General features: G+C 44.3%; 1 protein-coding gene across 5 annotated transcripts; it reads left to right on the top strand.

Annotated features, from left to right (window-relative positions):
- Window positions 1-2,044: 2,044 nt before the first annotated feature.
- On the top strand, window positions 2,045-20,394 carry LOC117441842 (syntaxin-binding protein 5-like). 5 transcript variants are annotated; one of them, XM_034077858.2, is made up of 11 exons: window positions 2,045-2,175; window positions 3,146-3,202; window positions 3,281-3,328; window positions 4,592-4,639; window positions 7,092-7,184; window positions 10,805-11,041; window positions 11,677-12,034; window positions 14,446-14,611; window positions 15,488-15,599; window positions 18,972-19,192; window positions 19,530-20,394. In XM_034077858.2, exons 1-11 carry the CDS (start codon window positions 2,127-2,129, stop codon window positions 19,569-19,571), a joined length of 1,431 nt encoding a protein of 476 aa, XP_033933749.1. In that variant the 5' UTR covers window positions 2,045-2,126; the 3' UTR covers window positions 19,572-20,394. The 5 variants fall into 5 exon arrangements, with proteins under 5 accessions (XP_033933749.1, XP_033933750.1, XP_033933753.1 ...); XM_034077859.2 differs by lacking the exon at window positions 7,092-7,184 and having other exon boundaries at window positions 2,056-2,175; XM_034077860.1 differs by lacking the exons at window positions 3,146-3,202; window positions 3,281-3,328 and having other exon boundaries at window positions 2,112-2,175.
- Window positions 20,395-21,913: the final 1,519 nt, after the last annotated feature.

The following is a 21,913-nucleotide window of genomic DNA, read 5'->3' as shown; positions in this document are numbered from 1 at the left end:
CCGAAAAACCATCGGCCAAAGGCAGTCGGAAAAATAAATCACTCTGATTGGCTGTTCAGCTAGCGAATCAGTGCATGAGAAGCGAAACAGAAGTGAGGGACCCAAACAAACTATTAAGAAGGCAAATCTGAGGTTTCATTGAACTCCAGCTCTCGACAGGTTCGGGAAAGCCCCGTGAGCTTCTCGCTGTAGAGGGAAAACAGAACGCAGACGCTATTTGTTGTTTGTTTATATCACGCAGTCTGTCTTCCGGTTGTTGCCTCTTTTGAATGACGAATACACACTACCGCCCCCTGCTGGTGAGGAGAGTTATTGCCACTCACGCAGGCGCAGTTCGTACGTGCTTCTTGGCCGTCGGCTGAAGTCTGCGGTGTGTTCCAGTCGGGTCCATCGGGACGTGTTCTTCGGTGTCAGCGTGGTGTGTCAGGGCCTTCAGAGACTTCAGTGTAGAGATGCATCTTTCTTTCCTTTGTTTACGCTCTAAATGTAAATAAAAACAAACATATCTATGACTTTTCTTTCATGTAAAATTGACGTTCGGTTGAATCTTTCTAACAAAGCATTGACTAATAAACTTCCTCCTAAACGTACAGGACCTTCTGACATGTGTAACTTGCCATGAAATGCAGCGTGTATGATATTAAAACACTTACAAGTCAAACAAAAGCCATGTAGGAAGATAGTTTTCATTTGCACTTAGATAATGAAATGTCGAAAATTAGAGAGTTAAACGTAATCTCCAGATTATTGGAGATTAAATCCTTTTAGTTCATTCTTAGAATAAGTGAGACATGGATTTAACTTCTGTTGGCTATCACAGTGGAAACACAAGAAACTGTAAATGAATGCGATCATTTATGGCATTAATCATTCATATTTAACCCTTAACAGTAAATGGATTTCATTAGAACCGTTTCGTCAAACTTTGTTGAGATTCCTGGAAAAAGATTAACATAAAAAAGTGGATTCAAGAACAAAACGTTATTTTTCTTAGATGACAATTATTTCTAAATCTGAAAGGTTTTTCCCAGCTTTGGGATTTCTCCGTTGGGGCCAGATAACTTGTACTTTAAGAGGACAAGACCAAGACTTTAAGGTCGCATTCACACCTGCCTCTTATAGTCCGGTTGGATGGAACCCTGGTGCGTTTAGCCGCTTGGTGCGGTTCGTTTGGGTCGGTGTGAACGCAGACCGAGACCTCTGAAGTGAACTAAACAACCGGACTCTGGTCCGTCTAAAAGAGGTGGTCTCGGAGCGCTTGCTAGTGAACTCTGGAGCGGTTCATCGCTGGTGTGAACGCAGTCCGCACCAAAACACAGGAAGCGCAGTATTTACGAGTCACAAGAACGCGGATATCTTCCAAATCTGGAAGATTTGGAAGATATCCGTGTTTAGTAAAGAGTGAATCAGGATGAAGAGTTGAACAGTGTCGTGTAAAGTAAAAATTCTCCGTCAGCATAAAAGTCAGAACACCTGTCGTCAGGGAAACGCCCTCCTGACTGCAGAACGTCTCTCATTGTGTTATAATGTTTTTTATCGCACGTGGTCTGATTGTATAATCATATGCGCGGGCCGCTAGCGTCTGCTGATCTCCAGACTAACAGCAGCACGAGAATGACCTGCAGAAAGTGCCGATGCTCCATGGCCGAGGCTCCGGGAGAAATTGCCGGGATTTGCGTTTTTACCCCTAATGTCTGACCAATGGGTGAACAGCATTTCCGAGCACATGACTTGTGTTTATAGTCCGTTTGAGTTTTGCCGTGAGAACGCAAACCGAACCTTCTGGAAAATGAAGCAATGGCACAAACTGTGGTCTGGAGCCACCAGAGAGCGGACTAGGTGTGAATGCGACCTAAGATTGTTGACTTCATACAATCCTCCCCTCTGCCCCCCCCTTAGAGAGCTGCTTCTACTTAATTAAGGCACTTACTGGCCAAATAATGAATGAATTAGTATAAATAAGATCTGTTTATCTCTGACCCCCTGAGATGCCCCTCTCTTCTCATAGCTCTCCCTTTGTGACTGTACATGTGCTGCAGGAGCTTCTGTGTCGGCACTAAGGCTTTATTACATTGAAGTCCTCCGTGTTTAATCCCCTGTGTTCTCCCTCGGCAGCCGGAGACTCCATGGACGGCTCCAACACCTCGGAGGATCGATGCAAATCCCCCACCTCAGGTAACCTGGAAAAGACTTAAGAGTATTTGTGCAGCTGATTTTATTTTAAGGGAACCCTAACGCAGACCCTTAAAGTGTTTAGTACAACAGTTTAACTAAAGTATTAAACCAAGATAAGGAGAACAGCTTGAATACTAAGGTCGGCATGTTAAGGATAACCTTAAGAGGAAGCCTTAAGGGTATTTTATTTCAAGTCAAACTTTGAGGGAAATCTTAATTTATTGTCAAACGGTTTGACTAACTTTAAGGGATTCCTTAATTATCAAACCAAGTTAAGGAGAAAAGCTTGAATACTAAGGTCAGCATGTTAAGGATAACTTTAAGAGGAAGCCTTAAGGGTATTTTATTACAGCAGATTTTATTTTAAGAAATCTTAATTTGAGGTCTATTGTCAAACTAACTTTAAGGGATTCCTTAAGTGTTAAACCCTAATAAGGATTAAGGTAAATTAAAATGTTAAGAATGGAATGGATTTAAGGAACCCAAACTTTAAGGGACATCTTAACTTAAGGTATTTTGTGCAACAGTTTAACTAACTCTAAGGGATTCCTTGAGTGTTAATCCCTAATAAGAATTAAAGGGAAGAAGCAGTATTAAAAATGACATTAAGACAACTAATTGTACTTAAGGATCTAAAACTTTAAGGAAAATCTTAACTTAAGGTCTATTGTCAAATGGTTTGTCTAAATGTAAGGGATTCCTTAAGTGTTAAACCCTAATAAGGATTAAGGTAAATTAAAATGTTAAGAATGGAATGGATTTAAGGAAACCAAACTTTAAGGGACATCTTAACTTAAGGTATTTTGTGCAACAGTTTAACTAACTCTAAGGGATTCCTTGAGTGTTAAACCCTAATAAGGATTAAGGTCAACTCAAATGTAATTGTTAACTTTAAGGTAAATCTTAACTTTAAGGGGTTTTGTTCCTCTTACCTAAGTGCTCTTTTTAAAAGCTGATGTTTGTCGTTAAGGGTCTGCGTCGCCGTGCAACTCGGATGACGAGCGGAAGCACAGGTTCATAGAGAAGGGTCTGTACTGAGACACGTGCTCTGATATATTTACACTTAACTAAAGCAGATTTTAAATAAACACTCTCTCGTTTCCAGTGAAGTCTAAGAGCAGACGCTTTTCCAAGACGGTTGCCAATGACTTTGGTAATGTCCCTTAAGTGTTGACTCTCTAGCCCTCTAATGACTTCCTGTTGGGACTAATCACACAGGCTTTGTGGGAAACCGTGATTTAACAAATGATTTTAATCCATTGCATGACTTCTCTGCGCAGACGGGCTGCGGCTGCGGCTGCTCTTTCCTCATTCTCTGCGCAGACGGGCTGCGGCTGCTCTTTCCTCATTCTCTGCGCAGACGGGCTGCGGCTGCTCTTTCCTCATTCTCTGCGCAGACGGGCTGCGGCTGCTCTTTCCTCATTCTCTGCGCAGACGGGCTGCGGCTGCTCTTTCCTCATTCTCTGCGCAGACGGGCTGCGGCTGCTCTTTCCTCGCGGGTCTGAGTCCGGCAGCAAACAGTTCTGATTCTGACCGCGCTTTCAAATCAAATATATGTGACTGCTTTATTCTGCCCTAAATATAATCAGTGTATCATCTTGTTCTATTCCACTTTCTGTTTTAGTTTTATTCCACTTTAGTCTAGAGAGAGAGAGAGAGAGAGAGAATGGTAGAGGGAGGGAGAGAATGGTAGAGGGAGGGAGGGAGGGAGAGAGAGAGAATGGTAGAGGGAGGGAGGGAGAGAGAGAGAGAATGGTAGAGGGAGGGAGGGAGGGAGAGAGAGAGAGAGAGACTCTACTAATAAGTGATTCAAAGCACAGAACCTCCACTAACCGGCTCTCTGTGATGAATCTGTTTCTGGTTCCTCTGTAAATCTTTATTCTACTAATATCTCCTCCTCCTCCTCCTCCTCCTCCTCCTCCTCCTCCTCCTCCTCTCTCCTCCTCCTCCGCTGCAGGCGCTCTGGCTGCTCATGTTTAATCTCAGAGTTTATTACGAGTGGTCGTTCCTCTGAAACAACTGCTGGTGCTGGTTCTGGTTCCGGTGCCGGTTCCGGTTCTGGTTCCAGTTATGGTTCTGGTTCTGGTTCCGGTTATGGTTCCGGTTATGGTTATGGTTCTGGTTCCGGTTCCGGTGCTGGTGCTGGTTCTGGTTCCGGTATAAAGACGGCTCCAGTTCACAGGAATGCAATTGGATCAGAACAATCCTTCAGCTCACAAAGACGTTGATATCATTATACGGGGACTTCATGAAAGCCGCCAGCAGTCGTCCTTCAGTTGAATCGCCACTCTTAAGACTCAGAATCATCCTTATCTTGCTCCGAATGAACAGCGAGAGGCAGCCTTCCAGTTTGACTCTTCATCATGTGTTCACGCCCCGTCTGTCCTCATGCACTGAGTGTTTGTTTGTGTTGCAGCCAGGATCTCTCGGAAAATTAGCTACTCTGGTGAAAAGTCAGACCCGGGTAAGAAACACTAAAACCTGGGATTTGATGTGTGACTATAATGAACACGAAATGACTTGAAACCAACCTGAGAGACACACGTTACTCAAAGAGACTCAACATGACTGCAGTTAACATTTCTTCCTGCAGGGGGAGCACGAGAGCAGTACGGGAACACTTTAATAGAGATCTTTTATTTTTATTTTATTATATTTATTTGCGCATTGATTGACATTTCTGTAAATGCACCAGAGTTATCCAACACGCTAGTTTTCGTCTGCAGTCCCGGACAGATGTCAAGTCATCCTAAAAACAAAAATTCACTTCAAATAACAGGTAAATACAATCAGTAAAATAACTTTCAACAGAGATGCTTATATTATGATGAAAGCATTTATAAAAACATAAAAACTAAACTAAAATACAAGCATTTATAAAAACTAGGGCTGTCAGTCGATTAATCGCAAATTAATCGCACATTTTTTATCTGTTCTAAATGCACCTTAGAGGAATATTTTTCAAGTTTTTAATACTCTTATCAACATGTGAGTGGACAAATATGCTTTATGCTAATGTTTATTATCATTTGATCAATGACAAATATTCTCATGAATATTAAACACAACAACCTGGAACATTACAAATATTCACCTCAATTCAACCTGGAACCTCTCTCATACAATAGTGTGTGTGTGTGTGTGTGTGTGTGTGTGTGTGTGTGTGTGTGTGTGTGTGTGTGTGTGTGTGTGTGTGTGTGTGTGTGTGTGTGTGTGTGTGTGTGTGTGTGTGTGTGTGTGTGTGTGTGTGTGTGTGTGTGTGTGTGTGTGTGTGTGTGTGTGTGTGTGTGTGTGTGTGTGTGTGTGTGAGATCGTTGGAGCTATGTGCAACTCAAGGCATATGCTCGAACGGGAGCTGCCTGGACGCTGCAATCATGTTGCTGCAATCATGAGTGTGCTGACTTCTCGTACAATGTCCCGCTGTCTGGCTTCCTGCATCGAGCATCAAGTCAAGTGCTCGGCGCAGCTGTGTGGATAGCTCGCTCCTCTGTTTTCATTGAAACAGCTCCTTATATCCGTTAGCGCAGCTAGCTAGCACCAGATGCTAACAACAACAATAGCCGCGTTCACACTGCGGTACGGTAATGCACGTAAGGTCTCTCCCTCGCTCGCTCATGTCACACATACACACACACACACACACACACACACACCCTCCCGGTCCTCCCGATGGCCAGTCGGTGCCTGCCGGTGAGCGTGGAAGTGTGGTCTGCCACAAGCGGGCGGCAGGAGCGGGGCTGTCAGCAGCATCAGTTTGTAGATGGTATTTTAAACTCGATGCGCTCTGAAGCTACGGGGCGGCCGAGGAAAAAAAAATACACATGCGTTACACGCAATACAAAATAACGCGTTTTTGCGTTAACGCGTTAACTTGACAGCCCTAATAAAAACATAAAAACTAAACAAAAATACATACTGAGCAAAATTCTGTGGAAAAATGAACAAAAAGAGTGAAAATATGTCAGAAGTCCGTTCGGAGAAAACATTTGAAAAATCTGAAAAATGTTTTTTTTGGGAAAAAGTAAAAAGTCGAGATTCGGAAAAACTTTAAAATCCTGAAAAAAAGTCAAGATTGTGGAGAAAATGACTCGATTCCCAATTAAGTGAACATTCTAATAAAAAAATGGAAATTCTTTAAATTCTTAAATTTTTAGATAAATTCATTCGGGGAAAGTGGTAGAAAAATGAATAAAACTGATCGTGCTCCTGAAATAGTAAAAGTATGACAAAAAGAGAAAACTCTGAATATTGAGAATTATTTTTTATAAATCTGAAAAAAGTGAAAATTAGTAAAAAAAAAACTGAAAAAGTAAAAATCTGAAAGTAGAAATTCTCAAGAGGGGAAACTCCAGACGATTAAAACATCTGAAAAAAAGTAAAAATTCTGATTTAAAAGTTCTGAAAAATAGTAAAAATTCTCATTGAAGTCAAACTCTGAGAAAAAGTTAAAAACAAATTAAATTCCTTGGAAAAAAAAAATCTAGATTTTAGGGGTTTTTTCAATGAAGGAAAGACCCTAACCCTCACACTCCACCCCCACGCCTCTCATCCTCCTCTCATCGGATCCTTCTCATCCTGCGCTGCTCTGTGTATTATCTGCCTCTGTGTCCGTGTGACACACCCTCTGATGCTGGACGTTACTGCACAGCTCTGAGTATTATCTGCCTCTGTGTCCGTGTGAACGTTACCCTCTGATGCTGGACGTTACTGCACAGCTCTGAGTATTATCTGCCTCTGTGTCCGTGTGAACGTTACCCTCTAATGCTGGACGTTATTAACTGCTCTGAGTATTATCTGCCTCTGTGTCCGTGTGAACGTTACCCTCTGATGCTGGACGTTATTAACTGCTCTGAGTATTATCTGCCTCTGTGTCCGTGTGAACGTTACCCTCTGATGCTGGACGTTATTAACTGCAGGTGAGCAGAGGGTCACCTGCAAGCAGCCTCTTTATTTTGTGAATGAAGGCGTTCCTGCAAACCGAGCCGTCTGTAGAACTAAGTCAGCCCACAGTGAGTGGACCTGAAGTGGGATGACTGGTACTAACTGCTACTAACTGGTGCTAACTGCTACTAACTGGTGCTAACTGGTGCTAACTGCTACTAACTGGTGCTAACTGGTGCTAACTAACTGGTGCTAACTGCTACTAACTGGTGCTAACTGCTACTAACTGGTGCTAACTGGTACTAACTAACTGGTGCTAACTGCTACTAACTGGTGCTAACTGCTACTAACTGGTGCTAACTGGTACTAACTAACTGGTGCTAACTGCTACTAACTGGTGCTAACTGCTACTAACTGGTGCTAACTGGTACTAACTGGTGCTAACTGCTACTAACTGGTGCTAACTGGTACTAACTGGTACTTCTTCCTGAGGAGAGTGCAGACACTCAAGAGACATTACATCTTCTGTTTGCAGTGAATCCTTTTGAAGAACTGTGTGTGTGTGGGTGTGTGTGTGTTTGTATGTGTGTGGATCCTCTTTAGGTTGTTTGGACTGCTTTAAGAACAGTAATGAGGCAGCATGAATAATGTGGCTACTTGAAGGCCAGTTTTGCACTCAAAATGACTTCAAAGAGACTCAATATGACTCAAAATGACTTCAAAGAGACTCAATATGACTTCAAAGAGACTCCAAATGATCCCAAAAAGACTCCAAATGACCCCAAAGAGACTCCAAATGACTTCAAAGAGACTCCAAATGAATTCAAAGAGACTCCAAATGACTTCAAAGAGACTCCAAATGACCCCAAAAAGACTCCAAATGACTTCAAAGAGACTCCAAATGACTTCAAAGAGACTCCAAATGACCCCAAAAAGACTCCAAATGACTTCAAAGAGACTCCAAATGACTTCAAAGAGACTCCAAATGACCCCAAAAAGACTCCAAATGACTTCAAAGAGACTCCAAATGACCCCCAAAAGACTCCAAATGACTTCAAAGTGACTCAAAATGACTTCAAAGAGACACAATATGACTTCAAAGAGACTCCAAATGACCCCAAAAAGACTCCAAATGACTTCAAAGAGACTCCAAAATGACTTCAAAAAGACTCCAAATGACTTCAAAGAGACTCCAAATGACTTCAAAGAGACTCCAAATGACTTCAAAGAGACTCCAAATGACTTCAAAGAGACTCCAAATGACCCCAAAAAGACTTCAAAGATACTCCACATGACTTCAAAGAGACTCCAAATGACTTCAAAGAGACTCCAAATGACTCCAAAGAGACTCCAAATGACTTCAAAGAGACTCCAAATGACTTCAAAGAGACTCCAAATGACTTAAAAGAGACTCAAAATGACCCCAAAAAGACTCCAAATGACTCCAAAGAGACTCCAAATGACTCCAAATGACCCCAAAAAGACTCCAAATGACTTCAAAGAGACTCCAAAATGACTTCAAAAAGACTCCAAATGACTTCAAAGAGACTCTAAATGACTTCAAAGAGACTCCAAAGAGACTCCAAATGACTTCAAAGAGACTCCAAATGACCCCAAAAAGACTCCAAATGACCCCAAAGAGACTCCAAATGACTTCAAAGAGACTCCAAATGAATTCAAAGAGACTCCAAATGACTTCAAAGAGACTCAAAATGACCCCAAAAAGACTCCAAATGACTCCAAAGAGACTCCAAATGACTCCAAATGACCCCAAAAAGACTCCAAATGACTTCAAAGAGACTCCAAAATGACTTCAAAAAGACTCCAAATGACTTCAAAGAGACTCTAAATGACTTCAAAGAGACTCCAAAGAGACTCCAAATGACTTCAAAGAGACTCCAAATGACTTCAAAGAGACTCCAAATGACTTCAAAGAGACTCCAAATGACCCCAAAAAGACTTCAAAGATACTCCAAATGACTTCAAAGAGACTCCAAATGACCCCAAAAAGACTTCAAAGATACTCCAAATGACTTCAAAGAGATTCCAAATGACTCCAGAGAGACTCCAAATGACTCCAAATGACTTCAAAGAGACTCCAAAGAGACTCCAAATGACTCCAAAGAGACTCCAAATGACCCCAAAAAGACTCCAAATGACTTCAAAGAGACTCCAAATGACTTCAAAGAGACTCCAAATGACTTCAAAGAGACTCCAAATGACCCCAAAAAGACTTCAAAGATACTCCAAATGACTTCAAAGAGACTCCAAATGACTTCAAAGAGACTCCAAATGACTTCAAAGAGACTCCAAATGACCCCCAAAAGACTTCAAAGATACTCCAAATGACTTCAAAGAGATTCCAAATGACTTCAGAGAGACTCCAAATGACTCCAAATGACTTCAAAGAGACTCCAAAGAGACTCAAAAGAGACTCCAAATGACTCCAAAGAGACTCCAAATGACCCCAAAAAGACTCCAAATGACTTCAAAGAGACTCCAAATGACTTCAAAGAGACTCCAAATGACTTCAAAGAGACTCCAAATGACTCCAAATGACTTCAAAAAGACTCCAAAGAGACTCCAAATGACTCCAAAGAGACTCCAAATGACTCCAAATGACTTCAAAGAGACTCCAAATGACTCCAAAAAGACTCCAAATGACTCCAAAGAGACTCCAAATGACTCCAAATGACTTCAAAGAGACTCCAAATGACTTCAAAGAGACTCCAAATGACTTCAAAAGACTCCAAATGACTTCAAAGAAACTCCAAATGACTTCAAAGAGACTCCAAATGACTTCAAAAAGACTCCAAATGACTTCAAAGAGACTCCAAATGACTTCAAAGAGACTCCAAAGAGACTCCAAATGACTCCAAAGAGACTCCAAATGACTTCAAAGAGACTCCAAATGACTCCAAAGAGACTCCAAATGACTTCAAAGAGACTCCAAATGACTTCAAAAAGACTCCAAATGACCACTGAAGCTCTTCTAACTAAACGGCGTGTGTTGCTCCTCGGCAGGGGGTGTGGGGGCCCGTTGTCTAACGTTTCTCTTTCACTTTGAGAATGTTTCATTTTGATTGAAGGAAACCTTTAAAGAAACGTCTCTCTGTGAAAACTGATTGCGTTTCTGCTGCTGGGACGGGAGGTTTCAGGTGTTCAGATGAGACCTTATTCCAGTAGAAATAAATCCAATACATTTACAAACTGCACCCTGCCTGGTTCGCAAAATACATATTTTTTTATTGTAAAACATCCCGTGTGCAGGGATCCACAAAAAGCAAGAGAAGCCATTCAATTAATTATTCTAAAAATGAGGCTTTAATTGGTTTGAAAGGCTTTTTGGGAATCTTGCTAAAAGTATTTGGTAATATCTAATAATATAATAACAACACACACATGGACCAAATGCCTCTCGTTGCACAGATAAGATTATATGAGTGCTTAAAATTGGTTTTGAATGTGTTCCAAACGGCATTTAAAAAGCTTAAAAAGTCTTAAATCTAATCTGCCATAAACTGTAGGAGCTTTTCTGTAAATCATGGCAACATTTAAATAATATAAAGTAATCATTTGTCTCATCGTAGACTGCCGTGCATACTTTCTCAGGAATAACGTCTCACACGTCTCAGCAGGAGCTAACATGCTAACTGTCTTCCTGCTCTCAGATCCTTCACAGCGACCTCCTCTCTAAATATATTAAACATTACATTTTTAATAATGACATTTCCTCTCCTCTCTTTAGAAGTGAACGCCTCGTTCTCTCGCTCCCGCAGCTCGAGCGTCAGCAGCCTCGACAGAGAGTCCCGAGAGGTCATCTCCTCCCTGAGCTTCTGTGAGAGCTTCCCCAGGAAGGGTGATGCGTCTCTGGGTCCTTCTCTGCTGCTGGGCACCTCCATGGGCTCCGTCATCATGGTGGCGCTCAGCCTGCCCCCCCCCGGGGAGACGAGGCTGCAGCAGCCTGTGGGGGTCGCCCCTTGTGGTGAGGACACTATATTACACGTTACATATACTGATTTTTCAACTTAAATGGACACAAATGACTACATAATGTATGGGCGTAAAATGACTTAAAATCGACACAAATGGACACAACAATACTACAAATGACTATCAATGGACACAAATTACTATAAATGGAGACACATGACTACAAATGACTCTAGATCAGTGTTTCTCAAACCTTTTCATACCAAGGACTTAACTAATAAAAAAACACTCGCGGACCACATAACTCCACAAATATCCAAAAACACATCATTTTTCTAGAACAGATTACAAATCGCCTGAAAAAGGTACAAACAAGTGGCAACATGTGCGACGAAGGTGTTGCCCTGGGCTATATCATGCAACTGAAAGTGAAACTTAAGCTCGCTCCATTGCGGAGATATTCCCGCGAGAGTGCGGAAAATTTAAATAAATAAATGTATTTCAAATGTGAAATGTTACCAATATACTCACGGACCACTAGGGGGCGCTCACGGACCACCAGCAGACCACACTTTGAGAAGCACTGCTATAGATGGACTACAAATGGACACAAATAGCCAAAAGTCCCCCTTAATATAATTGTAAGTTGTTTGTATTCTAACTGAATCTCCGTATGTCCCCGTTTAGGCTCCCTGGAGACCCTGAAGGCGGGGATCCTCACGATGGCTCTTCTGGACTCCAGTGGCTCCCTCCTCCCCCCCCCCTCTGAACAATGGTACGACCCGAACGGCTCTGAGGAGGACCAGCGGGAGAAGAGGCGACGCCGCCCCCCCTCGCCCCCCCCCTCAGTGGAGGGTCAGGACTCTCAGTTCCTGGTCCTGGTGTCAGAGAAACAGGCCAAGGTGCTGGCGCTGCCCTCTCAGAGCCGCCTCCACAAACACAGCATCAGCGAGAGCTCCTTCGTGCTGAGGGCCGACGTGGTGACGCTGGGGGGGGGCAACTGCATCGCGTGCTTCTGTGCCAACGGACACATCATGACCCTCAGGTACAACAACAACAACAACAACAATACACAGACACATCATGACCCTCAGGTACAACTACAACAACAACAATACACATACACATCATGACCCTCAGGTACAACTACAACAACAACAACAACAATACACAGACACATCATGACCCTCAGGTACAACTACAACAACAACAACAATACACATACACATCATGACCCTCAGGTACAACTACAACAACAACAACAACAACAATACACAGACACATCATGACCCTCAGGTACAACAACAACAATAACAACAACAATACACATACACATCATGACCCTCAGGTACAACTACAACAACAACAACAATACACAGACACATCATGACTCAGTTACAACAACAACAACAATACACCGACACCTCATGACCCTCAGTTACAACAACAACAACAACAATACACAGACACACCATGACTCTCAGGTACAACAACAACAACAACAACAACAACAATACACATACACATCATGACCCTCAGGTACAACTACAACAACAACAACAATACACAGACACATCATGACCCTCAGGTACAACTACAACAACAACAACAATACACCGACACACCATGACTCTCAGGTACAACAACAACAACAACAACAATACACATACACATCATGACCCTCAGGTACAACTACAACAACAACAACAATACACAGACACATCATGACCCTCAGGTACAACTACAACAACAACAACAACAACAATACACAGACACACCATGACTCTCAGGTACAACAACAACAACAACAATACACATACACATCATGACCCTCAGGTACAACTACAACAACAACAACAATACACCGACACCTCATGACTCTCAGTTACAACTACAACAACAACAACAATACACCGACACATCATGACCCTCAGGTACAACAACAACAACAATACACCGACACCTCATGACCCTCAGTTACAACTACAACAACAACAACAACAACAATACACCGACACATCATGACCCTCAGGTACAACAACAACAACAACAACAATACACCGACACATCATGACCCTCAGGTACAACAACAACAACAACAATACACATATACAACATGACCCTCAGGTAATACAACAATAACAACAACAATACACCGACACCTCATGACTCTCAGTTACAACAACAACAACAACAACAACAACAATACACCGACACATCATGACCCTCAGGTACAACAACAACAACAATACACCGACACCTCATGACCCTCAGTTACAACTACAACAACAACAACAACAACAACAATACACCGACACATCATGACCCTCAGGTACAACAACAACAATACACCGACACCTCATGACTCTCAGGTAATACAACAACAACAACAATACACATATACAACATGACCCTCAGGTAATACAACAATAACAACAACAATACACCGACACCTCATGACTCTCAGTTACAACAACAACAACAATACACCGACACCTCATGACCCTCAGTTACAACTACAACAACAACAATACACATACACATCATGACCCTCAGGTACAACAACAACAACAATACACCGACACCTCATGACCCTCAGTTACAACTACAACAACAACAATACACATACACATCATGACCCTCAGGTACAACAACAACAACAATACACAGACACATCATGACCCTCAGGTACAACAACAACAACAATACACCGACACCTCATGACCCTCAGTTACAACTACAACAACAACAACAACAATACACCGACACCTCATGACCCTCAGTTACAACTACAACAACAACAATACACATACACATCGTGACCCTCAGGTACCACAACAACAACAACAACAACAACAACACACAGACACATCATGACCCTCAGGTACCAAAGCAACAACAATACACAGACACATCAACAACAACAACAACGACAATAATAATAATACACAGACACATCATGACCCTGAGGTAATACAACAACAACAGGGTTATAAATACCTGGCTGTCACTCTGAACCCCGTGAGATATTGGGTGAAATGACTGTTCCTCTGTTCTAGAATACAGAAACTACGTGCACGTGAGAGTTGGAATATGCACATCTTACTCAAATTAACAACAACAAAACATTTTGAAATATTTCAGGGTTTTTGAATGAAGCTGTGAACGTCTGTCGTGTTTTACAGACTTCATCCCTCTTAAATTAAATCAATAAATAATAAGTATACTTTTGTATTATTGTGGTTTTATAGATGTACTTTATGTTGAAGTTAGTTAAGATTATTTAACATTTATTCTGCAAAACCCTTAAATATGGATTTACATTTGAAGTTTCTATTGAGGATTTTAAAAGTCTGTCGCCCCTAAACATTAATTAAAGGTCCCCAAAAGATCCTTAATTTGAATAAATAGTAAATGTTATTTTGTATGAATGCTTGATGTGTCCCCCCCTCTCAGTTTGCCCAGCTTGCGCCCCCTGCTGGACGTGAACTACCTCCCTCTGACGGACATGAGGATCGCCAGAACCTTCTGCTTCTCTCACCTGGGCCAGGCTCTCTACCTGACCTCCCCCACGGAGATCCAGAGGCTCACCTACAGCCAGGACACCTGTGAGCACAGACAGGTGAGGGGGGTTACTGGAACAGCCAGGACACCTGTGAGCACAGACAGGTGAGGGGGGTTACTGGAACAGCCAGGACACCTGTGAGCACAGACAGGTGAGGGGGGTTACTGGAACAGCCAGGACACCTGTGAGCACAGACAGGTGAGGGGGGTTACTGGAACAGCCAGGACACCAGTGAGCACAGACAGGTGAGGGGGGTTACTGGAACAGCCAGGACACCTGTGAGCACAGACAGGTGAGGGGGGTTACTGGAACAGCCAGGACACCTGTGAGCACAGACAGGTGAGGGGGGTTACTGTAACAGCCAGGACACCTGTGAGCACAGACAGGTGAGGGGGGTTACTGTAACAGCCAGGACACCTGTGAGCACAGACAGGTGAGGGGGGTTACTGGAACAGCCAGGACACCTGTGAGCACAGACAGGTGAGGGGGGTTACTGGAACAGCCAGGACACCTGTGAGCACAGACAGGTGAGGGGGGTTACTGGAACAGCCAGGACACCTGTGAGCACAGACAGGTGAGGGGGGTTACTGTAACAGCCAGGACACCTGTGAGCACAGACAGGTGAGGGGGGTTACTGGAACAGCCAGGACACCTGTGAGCACAGACAGGTGAGGGGGGTTACTGGAACAGCCAGGACACCTGTGAGCACAGACAGGTGAGGGGGGTTACTGGAACAGCCAGGACACCTGTGAGCACAGACAGGTGAGGGGGGAGATGTATTACTGTAACAGCCAGTTACATTGTTCAATATCTTTATTTCTACAGGTGATATAGAGTTTATATTAAAGATGTGGATGCTTTATGAGATGCTGAGTGAGTTAGTAATACCTGTATTTCTGCAGGTAATATTTATATATATTTCTGATGTTCCAGGAGATGCTGAGTGAGCTGTTCACCCCGGTTGAAACCCCAGAGGCTCCGAACAGAGGATTCTTTAAAGGTCTCTTCGGAGGAGGAGCTCAGTCTCTGGACCGGGAGGACCTCTGTGAGTACACATACATCACATTCTATACTTTATTATTATGTTTATGTATTTATGATCATGACATGAGTGTCCCCCCCACCTTTTAAAATGATTACTTTAGACCCCCCCACTTGTACGATGCAGAAAGTCCGTGAACCGGTCTCTCCGCTCTCCGCTCTCTGCAGAGCGCTGGGTCAGAGCTTCACCATCAAATCCATTCCTCTTGCTGATTGAGAGAACGCCCAAAGCAATGAAACTCCGTACCATGTTTTCATCCTGCTGCTTTGCACCAAGGCAGATTCTCAGAGCCGTGCACATGCTGCGTCTTTAGTTGTAAAATAATTTCCCCGCTGCGAGGCTCCGGTGCTAACAGTTCACGAGCGTGCTCCACTAGCACCCGGATATAAGGCGCTGTTATTGAAGAGGTGGAGGAGAGTCCTCTCCTGTAGACTGAGAGGCTGATAGCTACAGCTCAGTGAGGTGAAGGACTCTTGAGAGGTGGAGGAGAGTCCTCTCCTGTAGACTGAGAGGCTGATAGCTACAGCTCAGTGAGGGGAAGGACTCTTGAGAGGTGGAGGAGAGTCCTCTCCTGTAGACTGAGAGGCTGATAGCTACAGCTCAGTGAGGGGAAGGACTCTTGAGGGGTGGAGGAGAGTCCTCTCCTGTAGACTGAGAGGCTGATAGCTACAGCTCAGTGAGGGGAAGGACTCTTGAGAGGTGGAGGAGAGTCCTCTCCTGTAGACTGAGAGGCTGATAGCTACAGCTCAGTGAGGGGAAGGACTCTTGAGAGGTGGAGGAGAGTCCTCTCCTGTAGACTGAGAGGCTGATAGCTACAGCTCAGTGAGGGGAAGGACTCTTGAGGGGTGGAGGAGAGTCCTCTCCTGTAGACTGAGAGGCTGATAGCTACAGCTCAGTGAGGGGAAGGACTCTTGAGAGGTGGAGGAGAGTCCTCTCCTGTAGACTGAGAGGCTGATAGCTACAGCTCAGTGAGGTGAAGGACTCTTGAGAGGTGGAGGAGAGTCCTCTCCTGTAGACTGAGAGGCTGATAGCTGCAGCTCAGTGAGGTGAAGGACTCTTGAGAGGTGGAGGAGAGTCCTCTCCTGTAGACTGAGAGGCTGATAGCTACAGCTCAGTGAGGTGAAGGACTCTTGAGAGGTGGAGGAGAGTCCTCTCCTGTAGACTGAGAGGCTGATAGCTACAGCTCAGTGAGGGGAAGGACTCTTGAGAGGTGGAGGAGAGTCCTCTCCTGTAGACTGAGAGGCTGATAGCTACAGCTCAGTGAGGGGAAGGACTCTTGAGAGGTGGAGGAGAGTCCTCTCCTGTAGACTGAGAGGCTGATAGCTACAGCTCAGTGAGGGGAAGGACTCTTGAGGGGTGGAGGAGAGTCCTCTCCTGTAGACTGAGAGGCTGATAGCTACAGCTCAGTGAGGGGAAGGACTCTTGAGAGGTGGAGGAGAGTCCTCTCCTGTAGACTGAGAGGCTGATAGCTGCAGCTCAGTGAGGGGAAGGACTCTTGAGAGGTGGAGGAGAGTCCTCTCCTGTAGACTGAGAGGCTGATAGCTACAGCTCAGTGAGGGGAAGGACTCTTGAGGGGTGGAGGAGAGTCCTCTCCTGTAGACTGAGAGGCTGATAGCTACAGCTCAGTGAGGGGAAGGACTCTTGAGAGGTGGAGGAGAGTCCTCTCCTGTAGACTGAGAGGCTGATAGCTACAGCTCAGTGAGGTGAAGGACTCTTGAGAGGTGGAGGAGAGTCCTCTCCTGTAGACTGAGAGGCTGATAGCTGCAGCTCAGTGAGGTGAAGGACTCTTGAGAGGTGGAGGAGAGTCCTCTCCTGTAGACTGAGAGGCTGATAGCTACAGCTCAGTGAGGTGAAGGACTCTTGAGAGGTGGAGGAGAGTCCTCTCCTGTAGACTGATAGGCTGATAGCTACAGCTCAGTGAGGGGAAGGACTCTTGAGAGGTGGAGGAGAGTCCTCTCCTGTAGACTGAGAGGCTGATAGCTGCAGCTCAGTGAGGTGAAGGACTCTTGAGAGGTGGAGGAGAGTCCTCTCCTGTAGACTGATAGGCTGATAGCTACAGCTCAGTGAGGGGAAGGACTCTTGAGAGGTGGAGGAGAGTCCTCTCCTGTAGACTGAGAGGCTGATAGCTGCAGCTCAGTGAGGTGAAGGACTCTTGAGAGGTGGAGGAGAGTCCTCTCCTGTAGACTGATAGGCTGATAGCTACAGCTCAGTGAGGGGAAGGACTCTTGAGAGGTGGAGGAGAGTCCTCTCCTGTAGACTGAGAGGCTGATAGCTACAGCTCAGTGAGGTGAAGGACTCTTGAGAGGTGGAGGAGAGTCCTCTCCTGTCAGACTGAGAGGCTGATAGCTGCAGCTCAGTGAGGGGAAGGACTCTTGAGAGGTGGAGGAGAGTCCTCTCCTGTAGACTGAGAGGCTGATAGCTGCAGCTCAGTGAGGTGAAGGACTCTTGAGAGGTGGAGGAGAGTCCTCTCCTGTAGACTGATAGGCTGATAGCTACAGCTCAGTGAGGGGAAGGACTCTTGAGAGGTGGAGGAGAGTCCTCTCCTGTAGACTGAGAGGCTGATAGCTACAGCTCAGTGAGGTGAAGGACTCTTGAGAGGTGGAGGAGAGTCCTCTCCTGTCAGACTGAGAGGCTGATAGCTGCAGCTCAGTGAGGGGAAGGACTCTTGAGAGGTGGAGGAGAGTCCTCTCCTGTAGACTGAGAGGCTGATAGCTGCAGCTCAGTGAGGTGAAGGACTCTTGAGAGGTGGAGGAGAGTCCTCTCCTGTAGACTGATAGGCTGATAGCTACAGCTCAGTGAGGGGAAGGACTCTTGAGAGGTGGAGGAGAGTCCTCTCCTGTAGACTGAGAGGCTGATAGCTGCAGCTCAGTGAGGGGAAGGACTCTTGAGAGGTGGAGGAGAGTCCTCTCCTGTAGACTGAGAGGCTGATAGCTACAGCTCAGTGAGGGGAAGGATTGCAGATCGACGCATTCAACTTCAATAAAAATCATCTTCCCGGGACAGCATGCCCCCGGACCCCCTCAGAGGAGGTGAGGTCCACCCCCGCCCACACCCCCTGTCAACTTGTCCCACCCACATGGAGGATGCTTCCTTCGCCCATGGGTCATGTCATGCTTTGTATCTGCTCTATTCTAATGGATCCTGACAGACTTTCAGAATAAAAGATGAAGTAAATCCTGCAGAAAAATTAAATATTTGAAACTGCCCTAAATATAATTAGGATGCTATTTATTATTAATATTACGCTGGTGTTGAACCACTATCTACGTTAGTGCTGTCAGGAACCTCAAAGCTTTTATTTTGAAAGGGTTTCAGTTGAACGTGTTTTATTCCACCTCTCCGTGTATTGATATAATGATCCCGCCTCTTTGCCAGTTGGAGAGTTGGGGTCTGGGAAGGCGTCTCGCAGCCTCGCCCAGCTGATCCCCGGCTCGGGGGGGATGGAGGGGGTGAAGGGAGCGGCTTCAGGAGTCGTGGGAGATCTGGCTCGCGCTCGCATCGCTCTGGACGAACGAGGACAGAAACTCGGGGAACTGGAGGACCGCACGGCCGCCATGATGAACAGCGCCGACTCCTTCTCCAAACACGCCCACGATGTGAGACACTCGGATGCTTTGGACCTCGGGAGGAACCCGTTCAGTGATTGTTATCCGTAATAATCGGTTTTTAGTGTACTTTTAATTATCCCAGTTGTAGTCTACGTGTTTTTCTGAATGTTGTCTACTTCTATTCTAATTTAATTCTAGCTTTTTGTTTAGTTCTGATTGAGTTTAAGTCTAGTTCTGGTTTATAGTCTTCTACCAGTTTTATCTTACACGTTTGATGACATTTAAGTCGTTTATTCCAGTTTGAGTTTCGTGAGTATCGTGCGGTTTACTCGAAGCTCTACTTCTGTTCAAGTCGTGAAGCTTGTCTTCTCCTTCCCCTCCTCAGATGATGCTGAAGTACAAAGATAAGAAGTGGTACCAGCTCTGATGCAGCGCCGAGCCGACCTCTGATCACATCTTCCTCCTGCTCTTCCTCTTCATCACCTCGGAGAGAAGAGGAGCTTCAACCCCTCGTACATATCTCATAAATATATATATCTCTACACCCGCCGAGAGGAAGGACTGTACTCCTCTCTGCGGACTCGGAGGAGGACAAAAGTCTGACGTCCTTCGAACCAATCAGGACGCTTGTGAAGGACGGCCAATCAGAGAAGTCTGTTCCTGCTTTAAATGACCCTTCTGTCTGTTATTCCTCATGTGTCCAGAAGGAGCCTCGGAGAGTAAGGGCTGGAGTCACGATTCATTACGAGGAAGGTCAAACGGATACGAAGTGTGTGTACCGGGCATTGTTTTTGTGTGTTTGTTTTTTGCCAATGAAATGACATGTTTACCCCGATGAAGAGTTTACATTAATATATTAGGAGAGTTCTGGAGAGACATCCGGATGAAGAGGGAGACACTGCAGGCGGGCAGGGTCCCATGCTAAATATCACCACTTCCTGTTTAGCTATGAGGCGTCATGTGGGGTCATGTGGCTTCATGTGGGGTCATGTGGGGTCATGTGGGGTCATGTGGCTTCATGTGGGGTCATGTGGCTTCATGTGGGGTCATGTGGCTTCATGTGGGGTCATGTGGCTTCATGTGGGGTCATGTGGGGTCATGTGGGGTCATGTGGCTTCATGTGGGGTCATGTGGGGTCATGTGGATTCGAGTCTTAAAGAAGACCCTGTTTGTCCCTGCGGTCTCTCCGTATCATGATTCGCGTAATGTATATTTTGGTGATGAAGAATCTATAAACACGATTATTCAGATTTATGTTTTCCACATCAGCTGCTTTTGTGTGTCTAACTTTCTCTATGCCGTGTGTGTGTGTGTGTGTGTGTGTGTGTGTGTGTGTGTGTGTGTGTGTGTGTGTGTGTGTGTGTGTGTGTGTGTGTGTGTGTGTGTGTGTGTGTGTGTGTGTGTGTGTGTGTGTGTGTGTGTGTGTGTGTGTGTGTGTGTGTGTGTGTGTGTGTGTGTGTGTGTGTGTGTGTGTGTGTGTGTGTGTGTGTGTGTGTGTGTGTGTGTGTGTGTGTGTGTGTGTGTGTGTGTGTGTGTGTGTGTGTGTGTGTGTGTGTGTGTGTGTGTGTGTGTGTGTAGATGTACATCCAGGAGCTGTGAGGATATGCTGCTCTTACTGTAGGAGCATTATCTGTGGGGCTTTTATTTTGAAAGGACAGTCTGTGCAGCTTCCTGCCGTCTCTGTTTCTCCACCAAAGAGTCGCTTCACTCGGATGTCTTTGAGTTTTACTGTATCAACAAGAGAAAGAGTTTATTTACTAAAATAGATCATGTGACATCGGGCCTCATGCGGGAAGATCCATCTTGAATATTACCGAGCTGTTTTACTTTATGTTTCAGATTGCTTTGTTTATTTTTCAGAATTTTTGTTTATTTTTCTGATTTTTTTGTTTATTTTTCTGAATTGTTTATTTTTCTGAATTGTTTATTGTTCTGATTTTTTTTGTTTGTTTTACAGATTTTTTTTTGTTTTATTCTCAGGTTTTTTGAGCATCCAAATCTGTTCTAAATCATGAATCTTATTGAACAAATTATTAACATATAGGCAAATATTAACTGTAAGAATTGAAGAGATTCTGCCAAAAAATGAGTGTAAAAATAGTTTAAAAAATCTTGTTTGATATTACATTTTCAAGACAGTCATCACAGGTAAATAAAAAACGTTTAAAGCAGAAAGTAAAGAGATTTCACGAGGTTTTATTGTTAAAACAATATGGCATTTATGTAATAATCACATTATAATTACTTAAAGATAATTATCTAAATGTGGTTACACGTGTTGATGCATAAATAAGACAGTTTGTGGATTTGTTCTTGTTTATTGATCAAAGTCTTATTTAGAAAGCAAGCAGGAAAACATGTTTAATCCCAGAAGTGATTTCATTTCATTTCAAACCTTTATTCAGACGGATAGGTCTCTTGAGATCATGGATCTCTTTTACAGGGAGACCTTCATCAATTTAGTTCCACATGAAACTTAAAAACAACATAAAAACAAACAATAGAGGACATCATATTTACATATTCACCAACACTTACAAACACCCATCGTGTCAGAAAGCATCTCGTGCAGACGGGCCTTCAAAACATTCAGAGGAATAAAATTGCTCAATTTCAATTTGGACTGTCGGCTGTTCCAACAAGTGGAGCTGCACATAAAAGCTGTCTTCCCTCAGACAGTCCTCCCTCTCGGCTCATCTAACAAGACCACATCCTGCGATCTCAGACAACAGCTGCCCGCAACTTTCTGCTTTACCAGGGAACAGATGT

The sequence above is a fragment of the Pseudochaenichthys georgianus genome, unplaced genomic scaffold, assembly GCF_902827115.2.
Source record: "Pseudochaenichthys georgianus unplaced genomic scaffold, fPseGeo1.2 scaffold_2039_arrow_ctg1, whole genome shotgun sequence".
In the NCBI taxonomy this organism is placed as follows: Eukaryota; Metazoa; Chordata; class Actinopteri; order Perciformes; family Channichthyidae; genus Pseudochaenichthys; species Pseudochaenichthys georgianus.
This window is presented reverse-complemented; position numbering and strand designations above follow the sequence as displayed.

Bases quoted from the DNA above. Each gene is read 5' to 3' on its own strand.
- LOC117441842 (XM_034077858.2), top strand. From the start codon at position 2,127: ATGGACGGCTCCAACACCTCGGAGGATCGATGCAAATCCCCCACCTCA. The intron at 3,329-4,591 runs GTAATGTCCCTT...TTTGTGTTGCAG, and splicing joins GACGGTTGCCAATGACTTTG to CCAGGATCTCTCGGAAAATT. The intron at 14,612-15,487 runs GTGAGGGGGGTT...CTGATGTTCCAG, and splicing joins ACACCTGTGAGCACAGACAG to GAGATGCTGAGTGAGCTGTT.